Below are 22,309 nucleotides of genomic sequence, written 5' to 3' on the forward strand. Positions count from 1 at the left end.
TGAATGCTTCTGACTTTAGGGTAATGTCCTAGGGGAGGGTGTCTAGGTCAGGCCTATGACCCTACCCTAGGTACATAGCTTCATCAAGAGGGACCGACACCAGCGGGGCATGTCGCCGCCATCCACCTACAGACCCCGACACGACACATCCAACATTCCATCTTCAAAGAAGGCCACTACCTCCTCGCCTAGATCAAAGGCGCCACACCATCGCAAGATGGGATGGATGCCGCTGGAAGATAGCCACATAGAGAGGGTCAGCGCATCCCCAACTAGCCGACGGAGGCTCTCCTTGAGCAGAACATCGCTGCTGCACACATCCAACACCAGAGGAGGGGAATTATCACTCTAGAAAGAAGAAGCTACACGGCCGCTGCCACCGACCACCCACAAGTGCCCACCGACCACAAGGCTCCCAAAGCGGCGCCTTTAAGAAGGGAACGGCGCTGGGAGTGCCATCGCCGCCCAACAAAGTTACAACTTTCACCCGGGAGACCTAGGGGAAGGGGTAGTGGGGGGGATCAATCCTTACCGACGCCTCCAAGGAGGGGAAAGACGCCCTCAGGCGTCGCCGTCGACGAGGCCAGCCATGGCCGGCCAAGGATTTCGCCTGGACTGCGTCCCCGCCACCAGCCACCCCCTGTCCAGGAACTGGCGACTCGACGAAGCACAACCTGACCAGGGGAGGGGGGAAAGCACCAGATCTCGCGCCGCCAGCCGCCGCCCTCATCCACTCTATATTTTACACTATATTTTTATATTTGTAATTTTACGTAACATAAAATATTTTTTACATTGATTATATATTTTCTTACGTTCTCTTTTCACGTCTGAAATAAGATAAAATTTACGGTGCATCGATGTTAAAACAGAGGAGGAGGGGGGGGGTGAAGAGTAACTATTCCTCACCCAGGGTGACGAATAGTCAATATATATAATATTCATCAGCAGGCTGCATAATAAGTTATTTCTCACCCGAGGTAATCTTACAATTGTTCCATAAATAAATTACATTTCGAATACAAATAGTTACATTCATATTGATTCACCATGTAAAATTTGGTATAAGAAACTAAAATATCGGTTATAAGAACAGAAAAATCGTATTTTATGTACATTTTAAATTATGTTTTTATGTTTTGTATTTTGACGTAACATAAAATATTTTTAAGGTGATTATATATTTTCTTAAATTCCCCTTTTACGGTCAAAATAAGACAAAATTTTACGGAACGTAAAATTATTGTGCATTGATGTTAAAATAGAAATGGGGTGAGGAATAACTATTCCTCACCCAGGGTGACGAATAGTCAATCCCTTTAAGTAGTACTATTCATCACAAAACATTTGAAAAATGTGGAACAAGTATTTGTAAATTTCTCAAAAAGCATTCTGAAAAGTGTTGAATGTGTATAGAAATTTTTTTGGTCATACTTTAAAAAATGATGATTTTTTATCATGTATATAAAAATCTTAATGAAGCATTGTCAAAAAACAATGCTGAAAAATATTTTTAAAATGTTAATCAAGCATTTGGGAAATGTTAGATGTGTATAGAAAAATTGTTTGCCTTGTACTAAAACATGATGAAAAAAATAAAACATGTATTTAAAAATGTTAATCAAGCATTTGAAAAAAATTGAACAACTATTTGAAAAATGTTAAATTTGTAAAAACAATTGTTGACCATGTATCTAATGATGAATGTTTTACCATGTATATAAAATTGTTATTAAATAATTTTTAAAAATGTTGAACAAGTGTTCAAAATGTTAATCAAACTTTTGAAAAATGTTGAATGTGCATAGAAAACATCTTGGCCATGTATTCATAAAATTTGAATCTTTTTACTAATCCAGCATTTTTAAAAACATGTTAGTAATCTATAGAAAAAATGTTGACCAAGTATTAAAAAAACTAATCTTGTATTTGAAAAACGTTCAAATTGAGTATAGAAAAAAATGTTAACCATGTATTACAAAAGTGTTTAATTTGTATTGGAAAAATGTTAGACATGTATTAAAAAGATGTTGTTGATATAGACAAAAATGTAGAATAGTAATGAAAAAACAAAGAAAACCAAAAAAAGGGAAAATAAAATTAAAAACAAAGAAAAATGCAATAAAAATTGAAAAATTGGAGAAGAAAAGAAACAAAAAAAACCCAAAGAAAACCGGCTCGAATTGCCTCAAGTAGGACGCGCCCCTACTACTTACCACGAATGCAACTTACCGCGATCTCCCTGGAGACCAATCCCTACTTCTCCCCTTTCCTCTGCTCTTTCTACTTCCTATGCACGTGCGAATGGACCGGCCCAATATGACGCGCGGGGGGAGGGGGGCCTTCAGCGAGAGCTGCTACCGTCTCGTTTAATGCGAGACATAGCTCTCGCGTGTGTGGGGTGGGGGGCATGAAAAGGGAGAGCAACTAGTTAACGAGCGCTCCTTCGGGAGCCTCGTAACGATCAGCGCCACTTGGCGCGCTCTCAGCCATTCGCCACGTGTCGCGCTCTGGGCGATCCCTCCGGATTTTAATTTTTTTTATTTTTCCGCACGCGTTTTCGGCTTTTTAAACGGTTTTTCCGGGTTTTTTTCGACATTTTGGTTTTCCATGGTCTTCCTCAGCTTTTCAATAAAAAAAATTGAAAAATTTATTTTTTGCGCGAAAAAACGCGTTTTCCTTTTTTGTTTCTTTCGCGCGAGTCACGGTTTTGCTTCCGCAAGAGGCACGGTTTTGCTTTCGCGAGAGTCACGGCCGTGCCTCTCGGAAAAGAAAAAAACACGTTATCTGTTTTTTTTTCTTTCGCGAGAGTCACAGGTTTGCTTCCGTGGGAGGCACGGGTGCTTTCGCGAGAGTCACGGCCGTGCCTCTCGGAAAGGAAAAAAACGCGTTTTCTGCTTTTTTTTTTCTTTCGCGAGAGTCATGGTTTTGCTTCCGCGAGAGGCACGGTTGTGCTTTCGCGAGAGTCACGGCCGTGCCTCTCGGAAAGGGAAAAACGCGTTTTCTGTTTTTTTCCTTTCGCGAGAGTCACGGTTTTGCTTCCGCAAGAGGCACGGTTGTGCTTTCACGAGAGTCATGGCCGTGCCTCCTCGGAAACAGAAAAAAATGCGTTTTCTTTCTTTTTCCTTTCGCGAGAGTCACGGTTTTGCTCCACGAGAGGCACGGGCGTGCCTCTTTCGGAAAGGGAAAATACCCGTGCTCTCGGTTCGTTTTTTTCGTGCGGTTTTTTCGTGAAAAAAAGTTCGTCAAAACCTATCAACATAGGATCTAGTTTTGAAGATCTCGACACGAGGAATCCGACGGTGAAAGCGGTTCGAGATTTGGACGCACAGTTTGAAAGATAAAACGTTTTGAATAAATGGATCTATGAAAAAGGGAAAACTCCCAGGTTGCGACAAGTGGCGCGCGCCACTTGTCGCAACCAGGGGAATTGGAGTGATCTTTGCAACGAGTACTCTTCAATTAGTGATTTCGATGATAAGGGACCAGGTCCGTCGCAGCAAGCGGGCCAGACAAGCCAGTCCGCATCGGCAGAGGCCCACTCGAAGATCTGCTTAGGCAAAGGCCCACTTTTTTTTGAACACATGTCTAATTTTCAATGCATCGTTAGAGCGAAATCACTAATTGAGGAGCGCTCCTCGCAACGATTAGTCGGGGAGCGCTCCCCACGCGCCAAGTGTCACGCGCGGAGCGGTCGTGAGACTTTTCCGAGGCGCTCCGCGTGCGACACTTGTCGCGCGCACGGCGTCTCCCGTGTTTTCCGGTTTTCGGTTTCCCTTTCTGGGTTTTCCTTTTTTCACTTTAGTCCTTATACTTTTAATGTTTTGTAAAACCTTTTGATCTGTTTTGAGATCTGTTTCTCTCTGGTGTGGGCGAACCGTCGTGGAGCACTGTTCTTTCTTTGCCGTCGTCTCCGCCCGTCGCGGCCGCCGCTCTTGTCGCGTGGTTACGGCGGCCCCTGTCCCGGCCGCCGCGCTTGTTGCCTGCTCTTACGGCGGTCCTTCTTTAGCGTCGACCGCGCTTCCCCGTTTGCGTGATCGCCGTTCCCTACCGGTTGCCTTCGTGGGTTCCCTGTTTCCCTTTGTCGTTTCTCTTTTTGTTCCCATTATATTTCCGGGATATGGAGATTTATGGGGTAGTTACGGGTGGGGACTACCAACACTATCAGATGTCAAGTTTCAACTGGGTTTTGTGGGATTAGTTCTTGATAATCATTGTGTTCCTTGCAGTTATGGCTTGTCCTTTTTGCCGTATGCCTGGTGGCCCGTGTTCTTCTGTTGATTCTTCTCTAGATGGGTTCAGTGTGGTCCTGGATCGGCGTTGTTGGAGGCGTGTTGTAAGAATATCATTTTATAATTGTTCAATTTTTGGCACACACACTTATTTCTTTTGGTGCTGCTCATGCTGTTTAGGTTTTGATTATGATCCTTGTTTTGATTTGTTGTGCAGTATGTTCCGTGCAGTGTTAGAGCTCATCTTGCTCGTTACATCGAGGAGTGTAGGGCTTTAGCCATAAGGAGGGGTGACGAAGATACTGATCTTGCTCTTTAGTGCAATGAGGGTTATTTGTATGGTGTTCTGTTTAGTCATGGTCAGTTGAGGAGCAAATTCCATGGTCCTTCCTGGGAACGATTGGTCAGTGATTATGGTGTTCGTCCTCATGATATAATGACCATTAGGCTTGAACATTATGGAACGTGGATTGGTATTGATTTTTATCGTGTTGGTCGTGGAGATGCGTTGTCTCCTTTACCGTCTGTTGGTAAGGTTTATTTTTAAGGAAGTTTTTAGCTTGTTTTATTGCACATGATGATTTTTCTGTTCCCTTCAGCCTGTGTAATTATATTTTGTAGCTCTTGATGGTTTGAGCGACTCTGAGATGGAACTTGTTGGGAGTTGTTATTACATCCATGGTGTTTTTCTTAATTATCAGCAGATGTATTTCATGAGGTGTCAACTCTTTGATGATGTCTACATACCCTGTTGTCCTTTTGTACGCAGGATTGATTCCATGAATGTTAATGGTCATCATATGGTCAGATTTTTTTCCACTGTTTTTTCTTTGTTTCTGCTTATTTATTTATTTTTATTATCTCTTCTATTTATAGTTTTGAATTTTTGTTCTATTTCTGATAGCTTGATGTTTTTTGTCAGGTTATTCCTGGTATTGTTGTGAGGAGTTTGAAGGAGTTTGTGACTTTTCCTATGACTGGCGTTTTAACCCTTGAAGTTACTTTGGAATCTGGTGATGATGATATATATGTGAGCACTCCTTGCTCCTACTTGATTGGCTTGGGTAGTAGAATGGTGTTCAAACAGGAAGGTTTCAGTGATTTTCTCTAGGCATCGTCTATTGAAGTAAACAACTTGGTGCTGATAACTTTCAAAGAGCGTGATGGGAGGCTTGTTGTTATCTTCAATCTTCTGCTGCAGTGATGTTAGTTATAGCCTTTGAACATAAATGGATTTTGTTTAAAAATCTATGCTACGGTTTAATGTTATCTAGATATATGAAACGATATGAACCTAAGTGTTCATTGCTGTTGTATGTTTGTAGAAGAGGTATGGCTGTGCATCTCTTTTAAATATGTTTTTTGGACGGATGTTATTTAATTTGGGTCATAGTTATCAATACAGTAGAGGCACGTGTGTTGTTTACTCTTAGGCACGGCTGTGCATCTCTTTTATGTGAGGCACGTGGATTAAGCAAATGAAGGCACGGAATTGAAGTCAGTGCCGACACGGTCGTGAGGACGCACGGGTATACTGAGAGGTACGTGTGTGCAGCGCCAAAGTTGTACGGGCGAGATACTATGGGTTTCATGCCAGAGGCACGTGTGTGTAGCATGTAGAGTTACTGTTGGTTTCATGTGAGGCACGTGGATTGAGCAAAATGGAGGCATGGAATTATAGTCAGTACAAGCACGGTTGTGGAGGTACGGGTATACTGAGAGACGCGTCTGTGCAGCACCAAAGTTGCATTGGCGATCACGCGTGCGGAGCATGTAGAGTTACTGTGGGTTTCATGTGAGGCACGTTGATCAAGCAAACAGAGGCATGGAAGTGCAGTCAGTACAAGCACGGTTGTGTGGAGGCACGGTTTTGAACCCTCTTGCTGCTGTCAAGATTCTAGAGGCACGGATGTATGGCAGTAGAGGCATCGGTCCAAATATCTGGTTAGAGGGGCTCGGTTGTGGATGCACAGGTGTGAAGTCTCTAGGGTCACGGGTGCGTGGCACCACAGGCATGGATTGAGTAGACACTTAGCGAGCCACGCTTGTACATAGGTCAGTTGCACATAGTAGTGTAGTTTTGTGGCATCGTGCAGAACTGGTGTACGGAGAGGAACCTGTGTGCAATAGCAAGGATGTTCTGAATGGACGGAGCGGTGTTTGATGTGAAATGGAGGCAAGGATTTTTTTTCAATGTGGTTAAAGTAACAAAGTTCTCTTCGCTTGTGACTGTGTACCGAATGATCTTCTGCAATATTTATGAATTGTTCACGCCAATGTTTAATAAGCATTGTATTGAAAGTTTACAACAATATCATCACATATTCTTGTAAATGCACAATGCATCTTGTAAAGGTTGAGTATGAAAATTATAATACAATATCGTGCGAGATATCTCTCGTTCTATAATCATGGATACAATATATGCTTGCTCAGTACTGGTACATAACTTTCTAATTGCATTTAAACATGCAAAACGTAGTATGCATTTGTACATGAGCACACCACTGTGTTCAAAGTTCAAACGTAAAATAGTAATACAATACACACAACATCTTTGAGCAACAACAAACATATTTACAACATAGGTTCATACAATCCAAATTATGATAATAGTAGTTCCGACTAGTTTAATGTAGACATCTATTTTCTCGCAATTTACCAACCACTGTTTCCCTTCCAGCGCTTCCAGCCGCTGGAAGATCCCTCGTCATTGCTCTTACATGGGCGGAGTCTTTCTTTCATTGGTTGTTGGTGGAGGTGACGTATCCCGTTCTTGATGATTAGGATTCTACGGTACAACTCGTAGCTAACATACCCATCCTTTTCCGCGTACTCAAGGTGTATCGGGGAAAGTGGCTTCCACTCCCAGAACTGGTGCTTCTCCTTTGGGAATGATTTCTTCATGTTCTTGTATGAGGGGTCGATGATGGCCGCTGCAAGGTCACCCATGGAGTCCCTTTCTCCACCACCCTTGATGCATAATAGCCTCTGGATGTCGACGTGGTGCTCATCTGGAATTTTGATCCATGCACGGGCAAGCATGGTCTTGTCGTTCCAGGTGTCGACGCTAGTGAAAGTTACCGCTTTCCATTGCAGGAAGTCAACTAACGCCTGGGAGCGCTCAGATCTGCAGTAGTGGTATACAAGGACATGCTCGCGCATGGCAAGTTGGACGACGGCGATCCCTTGTCGTATGTAACTGCTCTTACGTGTGTACTCGAGGTCGAGGCCGACGAACTTGTTCTTCTCCTCCTTTAGCCATTCTTCGTACTTTTTGATGATCCGCTCCACGGTCCTTGGGTCGTTGGTGTACACCACCTCGAGCACGGTTGTACCATGGGTAGTGATGTGTTTGGTGAGTGTTGTTAGTTTCCCGTCGTCCATGGCTGGAGGTGTGCGGTGGTGAACTGCGGTCGGCGAGAAACTTTAGAGGAAGAGGATGAAATGGAGTCGGAAAAGTGAAAGGGTTCTTTTGTTGTGCAAAAAAGGAAACCGCCAAAGAGTAGTTGCTAGTCACGCGGCGGTTCCAGGCGTAGAATTTCGGAAACAGGGGTTTGTTTTATCTGTTTTTTTTAAGATTTTCGCTTCTCTTGTTCATTGATTTTTTTATTCGTTTCGTGCTGCCTGCGTGATCCATCTTTGGCTGTGAAAGTAGTCGTGTAAACGGTAGAACACTCAGCAGATGCATGGTCGTGCCTTTGTTGTGAAAATGTTTTTTTCAATTAATAATCTTCCTTGGTTAGGGAGGCACGGTTTTTATGTTATTCGGTGCACAAGTGTGTGTTTAGGAAAAGTTGAAGTAAAGATAGTTTCGACTTGAAAACGGAGTCCTGTTTGGTTTTTAATTGAGATATGTTTCACTAGAATAAGTTTGATAACATGGCATTGATAGAGGTTTTGAATCACAAACTGATTCTTGTTTTGTTTGATTTTTGAAAATGAATCTTTTTGTTTTTTGGTTTTTTGAATTGTGAACTTTTGAAAGGATAAGAACTACATTTTTTCGAATGAATCATTTCGATAGTTCAAACAACATTTGTTTCAAAGGATCATTCCGATGGTTGAAACAGTAAGTTGAGTGTCTGTAAGAGCTACATAAGTTGCAAAAGATCATTCCCATAGTTCAAGTAAGCACATGGTCCATAATAATTACATTACTCTACCATCCTAACTAGCAAACTTATAGTAATCAGTGTTTTACTCCTGGAGGCATCATCATGAAACGAGCGTTGAACATTCTAGGAGATACACTGTTTGCTTCCATTTTAGGTGCTAGTTCCGACGGAATCTACATAATATGTTGAATGATGATGGACACAGAATGGTCATGGCGCTCTTTGAAAGTGATTAGAACAACGTTCTTCTCAACGAAGGATGCAGCTGATATGAAGTCTCTGAAAGAAGACTTTTCTATTACCATCCTGCCGTCGTTTTTGGAGATGTAGTACGATGAAGGACTGATGACATGTGTAGGTTCATCAGGAGCTTCAAGGGTTACCCTGCCAATGGTTGGCATGTCCACCCATCTCTTCAGTGTTGAGACAACGCTCCTCGGAATTTTCTAGAAGAAAATGGAAATTAAATAGAAATTAAAACCGTTGATTTGTCACTTGGACGATAAACAAAAGAATGTCTGAATATGGTGAGTGCACAAACATTAAGAAATTCCATATTGGAAGTAATATAATTCCTGGCATGTTCAGGTTTGTGTGTAAACAGATAAAACAACATATTAAGAGAACAACAAAAGTTTTGTTGTTTTAGGTTTGAATAAATAGGTTCTTTATAATTTTACATATAAGCAATATTACGTCAGTATTGTTTATATTACATATGAGCAAAATACGTTTGGTATTTTAACAAGGACAGTTGTAACCAACCATGACATAGTCTTTGGTGTTAGTGGGAGTCAAGACATGGACAAATGGACGGCAACGGATGAAAGTATCTCCGAAAAGGCGTTGTAGAAAGAATCGTGTCTGGTCGTAGGTAAGCTCAATATCCTTAGAGTAGACACAACAGTGAACATGGTCAAAATCGTCAGAAGAAAGATCGTCGAGAGCTAGAAAAAGAAAAAAGCTTTTAAAGTTAGATAAAGTTATATCCAACACGGTGTTAATATTATTCAGTTCGATTCATGCATATAAAATTACACCGAAAGAAGATAAGTTTGTAATATAAAAATATAACGAAAGAAGATAAGTTTGTAATGTTTGTAATATTAAATGCCTACCAACGTGGGGTAATGGAAGCAGCCTTTTGTCATCCCGATATGTTTGTATTTCGAGATTGAGACCCTCGTTTGGTAGTTCAAATTCTATGAGGTCTCCAGCACGAAGTTCATAATCAGCCGCAAAGATGTTCCACTCACCACCATAGAACTTTGTGTAGTTCGCCCTATGCTTAAACAAAGCATTGTAAGACCTTCCTTCATGTGTAAGAAGGGCTGGCTCTTCAATGTATTCAGCGAGAAAAGCTCTGACATTACAAGGTACATACTGGAAAAAATAGTGCAAATAACAACCTGTAAGTATAAATTTGAACTCACGTACTATTAATGTTAAAAGTTTTCTTAAATTGGATATGAATTTTTGATAAGAATTACAGATAACAACATAATTGTATTATAAATTAATGGATACAGATTTTTGGCATATGTTGACTAATTTTAATTAGAACTGAAGATGCATTATAATAATCAAGGCATAGGCAGGCAAAACTAATGGACTATATTAATCAGGGCATAGGCAGGCAAACTAATGGAAAATGAAAACACAAGGTAGGTGCGAAGAAGTGGCAGCAGGGGAACCTAGTGTAGGTGCAAGGGGGTATGAGTGACAGTGACGATTTCTACTATGTTGTAAGCAACTAATGTGTTAGTGATGCTTATTAACCATGCGGCTCCAGCAATTTTCATCAAGAATAACCTCAAACTCCTGGAGAACTTCAGGGTGTGGTTCGCAAGGGCCGCCTGGTTGGCGGCAGGTAGGGCAAATCATACCTAAATAATTCAGAAAAACTGTGTTAAGAAAACAAGAATATCATAACAGTTTAAAAACAAGCTTCAACGTCGAAGGTAGACAACGACTAGCTTCAAATATTTTAGCCATATTGAAGGCAGGCAACAACTACAAATTTACCAGAAATCTGCTCATCTACTCCTTCGAGAAAAGCAGTATGACAGAGTTTATAACACTTTTTTAGATTTTCAAATGGTTTTTATATTCCTTTAGAGAATGAAGTCGTTGTACCGGATCTGATGCTTCAATAACTATCAAATGAAAAACCTCAACGTAAAACGTAAATACGGATCGGAGCATGCTGCTTACGCATATGCTTTTTACCTGGGACAGAAGAAGAACGAGGGTTGACGAACGGAGATTGGGGTAGGGGAAGCTTAGGGCAGGCGCACACGGCTAGCAAATCTACGAGAGAAGCACGGCTTAGAAGTTAATCAAGAGACCCAATAAAAACTCTACAATAACTTGTTTGAAATGAGACTGTGTGCGGGGAAGAAACACAAACCCTAGAAGTAGGCAGACGGATAAGGCAGATGGGTTGTGATGGGAAGCTTAGGGCAAGCACCCACGGCCAGCAATCTACGAGAGAAGTATGGCTTAGAAATTAATCGATTGTGTGCGGGTTATAAGCACGAACCCTAGAAGCAGGAGACGGAGAAGAAGCACGAACCCTAGAAGCAGGCGACGGAGAAGGCAAATGAGTTGTGATGTGGCTGAGGGAGTTGGAGCTTATTGAAATATAAAGGAGACGAGAGAGAGCAAGAGTAGTAATGAGTGCTTCTTGTTTTATTTTTTATTCTGCGAAATGGAATGAATGCTGGTTGTAGATGGTGTGCGTGCATTCCGAGGTGTTATGGGGACAAGAGATGTTTGACTCGTCCAGCTGCCTCCCATTATAGTTGTCCAGCTGTGCTGCCTCCGAGCGGAGTCTTTTACGTGCCTATCCTGCCTCACATACTTTTTGTGAGGCACGGTTATACATGCTGAAAAGCATAGTCGTGCTTCTGTGTTTTAATTTGTTTTAATCACATGTTTAATCAGATATGGTTGGGTGTGTATTTAGGAGAGGAACGGTGATGATGTTATTAGATGCACGGTCGTTGTAGCAGGAGAGGCATGGTCGATACGTCAGGGGAGGCAAATTGAGGGGAGGCATGATGGTTCCTAATGAGAGGCACTTTTGTATCTGGAATGGAGTCATGGTTCGTGACTCTGTTATTGCAATTTTTTTCAAGCAGTCGTTGACCCAGGGAGCCACTGTTTGTACGTTGGGTTCAGGCGGGAATATCTATGATAGCCCACAGTTATTTGTATGTGAGAAGCATGGACGTGCTTTTGTTTTGGCAATGTTTTCGGTGGTATGCAGACATAGAGATGCAGGTCCGTTGATATCACTGAGGTTTGTCTTTAAAGCAAAGTGGAGGCACGCGTGTGGCTTTTGTGCTAGCCGAACTGTGCTTCTATTTTTGTTCAGTCCCCGTGTAGTATTTGTACGACAGGGTCATCTTGTTTGCTTCCTCTCATTGTTCTGTCGGTCAAAAGATGTGCTGGTGACCGATGGGATGGCTATTTATTGTTAGTATTCATTGTGCTAGATACCGTGCTAGAGTTAATCTAGGGGCTCCTCGATTACAGCGTGGCAGTCGTGACTTTTGAAGTGCATGGTTTCATAAGCTGCAGAAGCACAACCGTCCATTCACACCGTTCGCGATGCAATTTAATGGGTGCATGGTAACCGAGTCGTCTCTCCCCAAGGTTAAGTAGTCGTCTATTCCGGGAGGTTATCGCGTCTTATTCTCTGCAGAGAAGTGCAGTTAGCTCCCGTCATCCTCGCCTCGTACGAGAAGCACAGTCAAACTCCATTATCGTCTCAGTCTCGGTTCCATGGACGACTTCAGGAACACTACTGAGCGTCTCTTTATAGATGCTGATGGTAATACCAAGCTCGAGGTGTTGTACACTAACGAGCCCTACAAGGTGGAGGAGATTCTTACTCTCTATGAGGAATGGCTGCGTGAGGACAGGTACAAGTTTGTTGGTCTTGATCTGGAGTACACACGAGAGGATTATTTTGATCGTAGTAGAAAAGTCGCCATTATGCAACTGGCGATGCGCAAGCATGTTCTTGTCTATCACTTTTGCAAGGCCAGGACGGAGTGCGCTGCTCTGAAGGATTTCCTTCGGAACAAAGGTATAATTTTCGCTAGTGTCGACGTCAGGAATGATAGGGATGTTCTCGCAAACAGTTACCTCAAAGTCCCAAGAGAGTGTCACATCGACCTTCAAGAGGAGCTCATGATCAAAGGAGGCAATCTAAGGGATTCCATGGCAGATTTGGCAGGAGCCGTCATAAACAAATTTTACTTGAGTATGAAGTCGTCTTTTCCACAAGGTCTGCATGACTACTGGGAATGGAAGCCGCTTTCCCTTGAACACCTGAAATATGCGGCAATCGTAAGTGAAAATTTCGTTTTTATGATTTTCTGTCTTTATATTTTTGTTTTATTGCAACAATAGTACTTTTCCCCCTTTACGTATATCTTTATTCTCATCCGCTTTTTGTATTAGGATGGGTATGTCAGCTACGAGCTCTACCGCCGAGTTCTGTCTATGAAGGACATGATGCATCCTCGTTGTCTTCCCGACCCCAGACGCCGTTGATGCTTCTGAGCAGAACTCCAACTGAGTAGAATGGTCCTGGTGGTTTGAGCAGACTGGACTCCTAGAAGACTTTCATTTCTTTTTTTGTATAATTAATGAGTACTTTTAGACAGTTCAAACCTATGGAGTACCGTGTCATGTTATGTGAATATAATTTCTTATGTTTTTTCATGTTACAAGTTCATTGTTGACGTTTGCGCGAGTTCATGTATATTTAGAGAACCTGTTGAAGTGGCGCATATGTATTGTTTGGGAGAAGCGCGCTTTGTGTTTGGCTTATATTCAGTGCCATTTGTTTGTGTTTGTATTGTTGTCTTTTACACGTTCGCACAAGAGAGGCACGTCTGCTAACGTACGAGGCAACGTTTTAGTTTCATGTCTTTGTGTGCTTTAGGACCGTGCCTCGAGAATCCGGACATCCGTGTCTGTTCAGGCTTCACTTCCGTGGCTTCTTTCCGTCTATGTATGTACATCCGTGACACACGCCATGTCTGTAACGTGCTGGTTTCACACGGCAGTTCCTCTTGACACTACACAACCGTGCCTTTTCCACCACTCTTTTGTGCATCCAGGTGGTTTGTACCCGTGCCTCGACAACTATGAGAAGCCGCAATTCCGTTCCTGCATACGCTGTTATTCTGTGTCTCCTGTACGTGCATTTGCGTGTCTCAGGCGTTATGCTGGCTGTGACTCTACGTGCCTCTGGTGCCAGACGCCCGTCCGTGAGTGGACACGTATGTATTGTTTGGGAGAAGCGTGTTTTTTGTTTGGCTTATATTCACCGCCGTTTGTTTGTGTTTGTATTGTTGTGTTTTACACATTCGCACAAGAGAGGCTCGTCTGGTAACGTACGAGGCAACATTTTTAGTTTCTTGTCTCTATGTGGTGGTGTCACACAACAGTTTCTCTTCAGACTACACAACCGTGCCTCTGCCACCACTCTTTAGTGCGTCCAGGTGGTTTGTACCCATGCCTCGAGAACGCCAATTCCAAAGCCGTACCTGTGCGCCAAAAGCCGCAATTCCGTGCCTGTATACGCTTCAGTTCCGTGCGTCCTGTACCTGCATTCGCTTGTCTCAGGAGACATGCTGGCTGTGACTCTACGTGCCTGTGGTGCCAGACGCCCGTCCGTGAGGGGATGCAGTGGCTGTGACTCGTCGTGCCTGTGCTTCTACACGCCCGTGCCTCGGGACACTGTAAAACTGTGGCTCTCTCACTTCTTCCGTTGATTCGCTGTTTGTATTTGATGTATCCTCATGTGATACACGTCACGAGTCTATGTGTCTGCGGTGTCACATGGCTATCCCTCTTGAGAGTTTGCAACCGTGCCTCTCGAACAGAGTGTTCTTACCGATGCCTCTGCCACCTCTCTTTTTTGCATCCAAAGGATTTGTATGCAGAGGATTTGTATCTGTGCCTCGAGAATGCCAATTCAAAAACCGTGCTTGTGCGTCGGAGAAGCTGCAATCCCATGTCTGTACGCAGAGGGTGTGTAGCCGTGGCTCGAGAACGTTAATTGCAAGGCCGTATTCGTGCTTTGACAAGCCGAAGGACGTGCCTGTAGAGGCTACGTTTCCGTGCCTTCGTTGCCTGCATTCACGTGTTTTCGGCGAATTGCTGCCTGTATCTCTACATGCCTGTGGTGATACCCGTGCCTGTGGAATAGACACGTATGTGCGTCGTGTGCCTGCATACCCATGCCCGATAGACACGTATGTGCGTCTTGTGCCTGCATACCCGGGCCTCACGTGAAACCAACCTTGACTATCGAGGGACAGATGTTGTGAATCTAGCTAGATGAGGCACGGATGAGTTTTGGCCTTCGGATCTAAGGTGTAAAGCTGGCTGTTTGTTTGCTTCATTGGATTCTTCCATTGGTGGTCTTTGTTCAAAGGAGGAATTGATGACCGATGTGCCGGCTGTTTGATGTGACTATTCAGTGTGTCAGTTATCGTAAAATAAAGTTAGAGGCTCCTCGATTTCTCCACGGCATCAAATATTTGTGCATAGCCATGACTTTACGAAGTGCATGGTTTTATGAGCTTCGGAAGCACAACCGTCTATTCGCTGTTCCTAGTTCACACGTTAATGCGCATTGTAACTCAAACGTCCCTTGCCAAGGTTAAATACTGGCCGTGTTTGTGAGGTCTTCACGTCGTATTGTAGCCATAGAACATCAGTCAGTTCCCACCCTCCTCGCCACTTCCCAACCTTGTCGTAGGGTCTCAGGAATCTCCATTGGCACCTTGCGGCTCGCTGCCATGGATGACTTTTTGAACACCACCGAGTACCATCCTATAGTTGCCGATGGTAACACGAAGCTCGACGTGTGGTACACCAACGAGCTTGGCAAGGTGGAGGAGATCATTGGCTTGTACGAGGACTGGTTGCGCGAGGAGAAGCACAAGTTTGTTGGTCTCGGCGTGGAGTTCACGCGAAAGGATTGTTACGGGCGTAGAAAAGTCGCCGTCATGCAACTGGCTATGCGGAATCATGTTTTGCTCTATCACTTCTGCAGGGCCAGGACGGAGTGCCCTGCCCTGAAGGATTTCCTTGAGAATAGAGGTATAACTTTCTCTAGTGTGGGCGTCAGGAATATTAGAGATGCTCTTTTTCAAGATTTCATCAGAATTCCAGAAGGGTACCACATTGACATCCAAGAGAAGTTTATGATCAAAGGCGGCGAAGAAAGGGACTCCATGGAGGACTTAGCAGGAGCCATCATTGACGAATCTTATTCGAAGCTGGAGTCATCTTTTCCAGAACTTCTTCGTCACTACTGCGATTGGAAACCACTTACTTTTGATCACCTGAAATATGGAGCTACTGTAAGTGAAGATTTAATTTTCGTTAGTTTCTGCCTTTGTTGCTAGAACAATACTTGTTTTTTTTGTATATTCATGTTTTCATTTGCTTTTCCTTAGGAAGGGTATGTGAGCTATGAGCTATACCGCCGGTTTCTGTCGATGAGGGACATCCTGCATCGTCGCTGTCTTCCTGATCTCAGATGGCGAGGACGTTTCTAAGGAGTAGTCCAGGTGGAAGTGCTGGCAAGATGGATTGTGTGATGAATTGGTTATTTGATAGTTATTGTATGGGGTAATATTACATAGACTGATGAATTTGTAATTGTGGTTGTTTTATTTTGAACTGGATGGAGTTGACTAGTTTGGAAATTTAAGTTTATTTTCGTTCCATTATGTTTTTCTTGATTGGGTGCCTTCAAGAATATTTTCCTCTATGATTTTTTGCTACGAGTTGGTATAAGATGAGATGTATTAAGGGGAGCACTCAGATGTGCACTTTCGTGATTCTAGGCAGCGCACAGTTGTCTGTTCAGGGAGGCATTGTTTTTGTTTTAGGCAAGGCACGCTCTGGTCTTATTAGTTTGCTAGCTTCTTCACTGACAGGTAGGGGCTTTACTTTTGCTTTGTGTTTGTACTGTGTTTGGCACGGTTGTTTTTATATTGAATATACGGTTGTGGTTGTGTGTTTGAAATGTTTTTATGCACAGCTTGAGTGTGTTTAAGATTCTTCAGATTTTCTCACTTTGCTGTCTGTTTCAATACATGTTGTCTGTTTCAATATATGTTGTCTGTTTTAGGCACAGTAATCCAGTGTGATACTTGCTGTGGGAGTATTGTGTTATCGACAGTTGCGTTTCTGTGTTTCAATTATTGTGGTGGTACTTTGATTTTGAAAGGCATGGCCGTGAAGGCATTGGATGCATTGTCGTATGTTTGGTAGAGGCGTTATCCTTCCTTTGGGTATTAAATTCGGAGAGGCACTGCGTTATGTTAGTATGAGTCACTGTCATGGTTGTATGTTCTGTAATATTTCTAGTTAGTCTGCTAGTGAAGTCACGTCTGACTAGTTAGTGGAGGCATGTGCTATGTTATGTTGAGTCAGAGTTCTGTCTGTTGTTCGCAAATGCTTTCTCTTACACGTTCGCTCGGAGAGGCGCGTCTACGATGTTACTCAAAGGCATGGTCGTGCCTTTCTTTCGAAACGTTTGCTTTCACTTATTTGCTGAGAGAGACTCGTCGTTGAAACTTGTGAGGTCATGGACCTTTTCTAGTTGAAGTCACGGTCGTTCTTCTATTTTGGTATTTTTTCAGTTTAGTCGTCTATCACAGAGGATGGTTCTTCTTTCATTAACTTGAGCCACGGTCGTGCTTCCATGACTCATTTGGCTTGGAGAGGGACCGATGTTAAGCTGTCGAGAGGGGACGGTCCTGTGTTAACTGGTGGCGCACTTGTGTGTGTCAGCTTAGTTGTCCGTGGTAAGAGAGGCACGTTCTACGTGGATAAGAGGCACTACAATGCCTCTGTGACCCGGATTACTGGAGGTGAGTCATTTAGCTCCTTCGTCGGATGCTTACGAATCGATAGTGTTTTTCTTCCGTGTTCCAATTGTTTCTTTTATTATGTCTACTCGAAGTGAGTGGTGTTCTAGTGCAAGGAAGTGATGTCTTGAATATCATGTTTAGAACTTTTGGAAAAAATATGATTCTTATTTGTAAATGTTTGCTGTTCAGGAATTTAAGACTTGACATTTGAACGCACAGCTGTGTTTAATGGGATCCATAGCAGATATCTTGGACGGACACAAAAATAGCTCAAACATTGTTGTGATTACATATTAGTCGATATGGCTGAAACAATGTTCGGATGGCTCCAGCTAAATTAAGGCACATTTAAGCAGTAGTCATCTTCTTCCAACTCTTCTTCTTTCGCGCCGGATATTGTGCTTGTCGAGGACGATGCTCAGTGCCTCAAATACATGGCCTGTGTTGTGGTTGGATGTTATCATTTTGTAAGTTAGTTGTTCTCTCATCGGTTTCACATGGATCTGCAAACACATAACCGTGCGAATTAATAAAATTTATAGTAAAACTTAATGTTCAGCTGGCTTGGATGAATGTATGTTGATGTGTTGTCAATGAGAGTGAACTTACATTATTGAGAAAAAATGAATTATTATTCAAATTAATGAGCGGCATCAAATGCATGGTGTAAATAGCACTGTCATCCCTGAAAATTGAGAGCATTAATGTCTGTGATTAGAAGGTGAACAGTAGATATGGGATGTGTAGTGGAACAAAAAGATGCATGGTTTAAATGAGGTAGAGCTACAGTTAAAAGAAACTTACACTCTGCACAGGTTTGACATGAAAGGAGGCCATGGTGTGACGATAGTTGTTGTAAGCAGAATGGTAAGCTCTCTTGAAGTTTTCGATGACAATGTCCGAGTGTTCCTTTATACCGTCGCAATTGATATAAGGACACAGAATTTCGAAGCGACGCATTGCAAGATTCACGATGATGAGGTAGATAAAATGTGGATCCTTTCTCACAGGTATTAAGACCTAAAACAATTAACAGGGAATAATATCATTGTAACAAGAAAAACTTGTAGAATCAAAGACAAACACTGGGCAGATAGAGTGAGTAGGGTGAACTCACGATGTTACATTTGTTGGGCAGCCTGTACCCAATAGTTTTTTCCACAATGTGTTCCTTGAGTAGTTCTGTGCTTGCTCCTAGAACTTTAAATTTATCCTGCAGAAAATTGAAGCTGTGTCACTCAGTGTGGTAGTAGTAGTAAATGTGGTTTGTTATTATTATTTATGAGAAGCAAGAACTTACAGAAGCGTCAATGTACATTATATGCTTGTGCACAAATGCTGGCGTTGCGTAGAATTGTTCTTTCATCAGCAACGCTGAGTAAGCATCGACCACGAATGAGTTGATATATCCGTATACCTTCATTGACAAACCTAAAGTTCGATGATCGGCCCAACGTCGATCGACGGAGAATATCCTCTTGCTGTGAAAAAAAACAAATGAATTTTAAATCGTAAGATTTTATTTTTTAACATAAGAGGAAATGATTAGTATTCAATTTCAATAGTAGAAGAATCGAGCCGAAACACTTGAATATGATAGCTTCAGGCAGAATATATTGCATTAGTAAACGAAGGGACCAAAACTTTATTGTAACAGGAACAATGAATTCATTGCCTATCATTTTGCTTGATACCTGGCGTATTGTCGACGATTGTTTCATACACTTCTTTCTCCTCGTTTGTGGAATCTCTTATTTCCAAAAGTTGGCAGTGATCTTGATGGTCATTCCCTTGGTCAGTGAATCGAGTCTGTTCGAGCTCAGAATGATGTTGATGAGGCTAGAAGACATGACCACCAGAGTTCAATTGACCATTACTAAGTTGCAGACGCCCCTCATTATAATTGTTGTTTCTTTGGAACATTAGGCGTTGTGGTTGGTGCTGCATGCGCAGTTCTAATGTTCTGACAGTTGGGTCACTGGTTGAGTTTGAAGGAATATCTGTTGGAAAATGATGGAGAGGATGGCCGGAATACTGCATGCTGTTGAACTGTTGTTGCAAGGCACTGTAACTTTGGCCATTAGACCCGCCTATGTGTGGTTGCTGATTGTTCTGCTCTTGAGGTTGGCGTTGTTGGCACCGTGTAGTGCTGTTATTCTGAGCATCATTGTGTTGGGGGTAGTGAGCATCATGGACAGTGGTTTGTTGCTGGTACTTCTTGTGACTTTGGTTGTTCATCGCATATGGTGAGCGCTGGCTGTTGTTTGAACCGCCGTTATTCCGAGCACCAGGATGTCGGTAGAAGTGGTTTTTGATACTAGGAGCTGGTTGGTTGTAGTGTTGGGACAAGGGAGTTGCTGGTAAACTTTGGGACAAGACAGTTTGAGTTAAACCTGTAGAGTATGACGTATCAAATGCCTGTGTGAGGTGGCTACCGCCTGACATTGATCCTGATCTGCTGGGTAGGTGGCTCTGGATAGTTAGAAAGGGAAGATCTAGCTGACGAGCTTGAATTCTTGGCCAAGTGTGAGACAGTATCAGGTTGGCATTGTTGTGATGCTACTTGGTTATGAAAGGGTTGTTTCTTTTTTTGTTCAATGACTCTGTCAAGTTGTTCATAGATAGATGGGTCAGACCATATTTGATCATCATCAATGAATCCACAATTAAGGAGGCCTCTGTGGTTGTCAGCTTGTAGAGACTGGTTGTTTGCAGTTTCTGTTGAATTATGTGGAGGCTCTAGTATCCTAACTCTCTTCATAGGAGGCGCTGTACTCTTGTTACTTGGATCTTCTGACTGCTGTAAGGACCTCTTGTGAGCTGCCATTTGTGGTTCCGGTTCTAGCGGATGTGTGCTTGTGGTAATAGGGACGCTGTCTGTGGGATCAATAGGTGGTTGCTTCATACACTGTTCATGTTCTTCTGCAATGTTATTGTCTTCTGCATTGGCAGATGGTGCAACAACCAGTGGAGCATCACTAGTGGATGGAATTGCTTTTCCCGTGTCCAGTACTGAGCCAGAACCGCTGGCAGAATCACTGCGGACTTCTACTGTAGGAGCAAGGGAGGAAGTAGCTCTTGTGCATTCTGTTTCACCAATGTTCTTCTCGTCACTCAAAGTTGAAACAAGATGGACGTTATCTTCCGGCAGCGAAGAAGAACGTTGTCTAGTGACATTGTTTGATTTTTGTGCAGGCTGGGATACAGTGAGGCTCTTTGTGTTGGTTGAAGAGTTGTTGTGAGTGCTGTCAGAACCGCTGGACCGTGCAGTAGTTGGTGACGTTTTCCCAACGTGATAAACATGTGCTCCAAGTGTATCTGTTGAGATTGGATCAGTCAGTAATTGTTTGTCAACCGCAGAGTGCAAGGCTGATGTTTATGTTGGAGTAGGTTTTGCTGTTTCCTCCAAGAGTTTTTCCAGTGGGCTTGTCAGAGAGTTGTGGTCTACAGATCCTCCAGCAGAATTTTTGGTTTCAATCGGTACAGAACACTCAGATGAATTTTCACCTGTCATTATAATTGCCCCGCTCTCCAGCATCTCGGATGTTGATACGAAGGGCTCATGGACCGGCAAGCCATCAAGGCAGTTGTGCAGATGGTTGTGCACTTTGTCCAGATGAATCTTGGCTTGTTCATCAATGTCCTCTGTGTTGTGGTCGATCCTGTTCACTTCCAGTAGCAACTTAATCTAGGTTGATGATTTTAGGCGTGAAGATAGACGAATTTCAGACTGCTCTTTGTCGTACGGTTTCTGGGATTCTGGGTCAGGGGTATCGCAGCAACCCTTTAAATTTTCCAGGGAGTATGATGTGGCGTGAAGGACACTGGTCGAGCCCTGCTGGAAGAACTTTGACTGCTTGTCGTGCTAGAACTTGGAAGCATAGAATATGTTGAAGGGAGTGATGAAAAAGTTTCTTTTTCATTTGAGTTGTCCTGTTGCAAGTTACAATAAACGCCCTGGTCTCTGGTCTTGGTTTCTTTTGCACTAAGATCCCTACCAAGTGAAAGGAGCTTCTCCAATTTCTGCTCGAGAACTGGTTGAAACCGCGAGAAAAGTTCTGTGTACATTTCATTGATAACTTTGGCAATTTTCATCTTGGCCTGGAATTGAAAGAAAAACTATCAGATATTATTAACACCGAGAATGAAAAGAAGTTATTAATACCGAAAATGAAAAATATCTTGTGAACTACTGTACGTTGTGTCAATAATTGCAGAAAGGGCATGGAATAATGTGCGCAGAAGGACACATGGTGTGCTGCGGGAAGTGCGGCTAACAAAGTCCATGAATCATGGTGAACACATTCCTTGAAAGAGCACACTCGACGTACCTTATGAAGCATGGTTGATCTACCGTCGTAGGGAAGCAATGCTATATTTAACACAGAGGCACAACTAACGTACTATAGGAAGCACTTCTATATTTAACACAAAGGCACAGTTAACGTACTATAGGAAGCACTTGTAGTTTTAACACAAAAAGCACAGATGACGTACTATAGGGAGCACTTCTATATTTAACACAACGGCACAGTTAACGTTCTATAGGAAGCACCTGTAGTTTTAACACAAAAGCACAGGTAATGTACTATAGGGAGCACTTCTATATTTAACGCAAAGGCACAGCTAACGTATTATAGGAAGCACTTCTAGTTTTAACACAAAAGCACATCTAAAGTACTATAGGAAGCACTGTTAGTTTTCACGCAAAGGCACGAGTAACGTATTATAGGAAAGCACTTCTAGTTTTAACACAAAAGCACAGCTAACGTACTATAGGAAGCACTGTTAGTTTTAACGCAAAGGCACGGCTAACGTATTATAGGAAGCACTTCTAGTTTTAACACAAAAGCACAGCTAACATACTATAGGAGGCACTTGTATATCTAACACAAATGCACAGTTAACGTACTATAGGAAGCACTTTTATATTTAACACAAAATCACGGCTAACGTATTATAGGAAGCAGTTCTGGTTTTAACACAAAAGCACAGATAACGTCCTATAGGAAGCATTTCTGGTTTTAACAAAAAGGCACAGCTA

General features: G+C 42.7%; 2 protein-coding genes across 2 annotated transcripts; one reads left to right on the forward strand and one right to left on the reverse strand.

Annotated features, from left to right (window-relative positions):
* Positions 1-6,890: 6,890 nt before the first annotated feature.
* On the reverse strand, positions 6,891-7,619 carry LOC141041272 (uncharacterized). The gene has a single exon (XM_073507401.1). It carries the CDS (start codon positions 7,617-7,619, stop codon positions 6,891-6,893), a length of 729 nt encoding a protein of 242 aa, XP_073363502.1.
* Positions 7,620-12,139: 4,520 nt separating this feature from the next.
* On the forward strand, positions 12,140-12,916 carry LOC141041273 (uncharacterized). Its single transcript, XM_073507402.1, has 2 exons — positions 12,140-12,709; positions 12,824-12,916. Exons 1-2 carry the CDS (start codon positions 12,140-12,142, stop codon positions 12,914-12,916), a joined length of 663 nt encoding a protein of 220 aa, XP_073363503.1.
* Positions 12,917-22,309: the final 9,393 nt, after the last annotated feature.

The sequence above is a fragment of the Aegilops tauschii genome, chromosome 2 (genome assembly GCF_002575655.3).
Source record: "Aegilops tauschii subsp. strangulata cultivar AL8/78 chromosome 2, Aet v6.0, whole genome shotgun sequence".
Classification (NCBI taxonomy): domain Eukaryota; kingdom Viridiplantae; phylum Streptophyta; class Magnoliopsida; order Poales; family Poaceae; genus Aegilops; species Aegilops tauschii.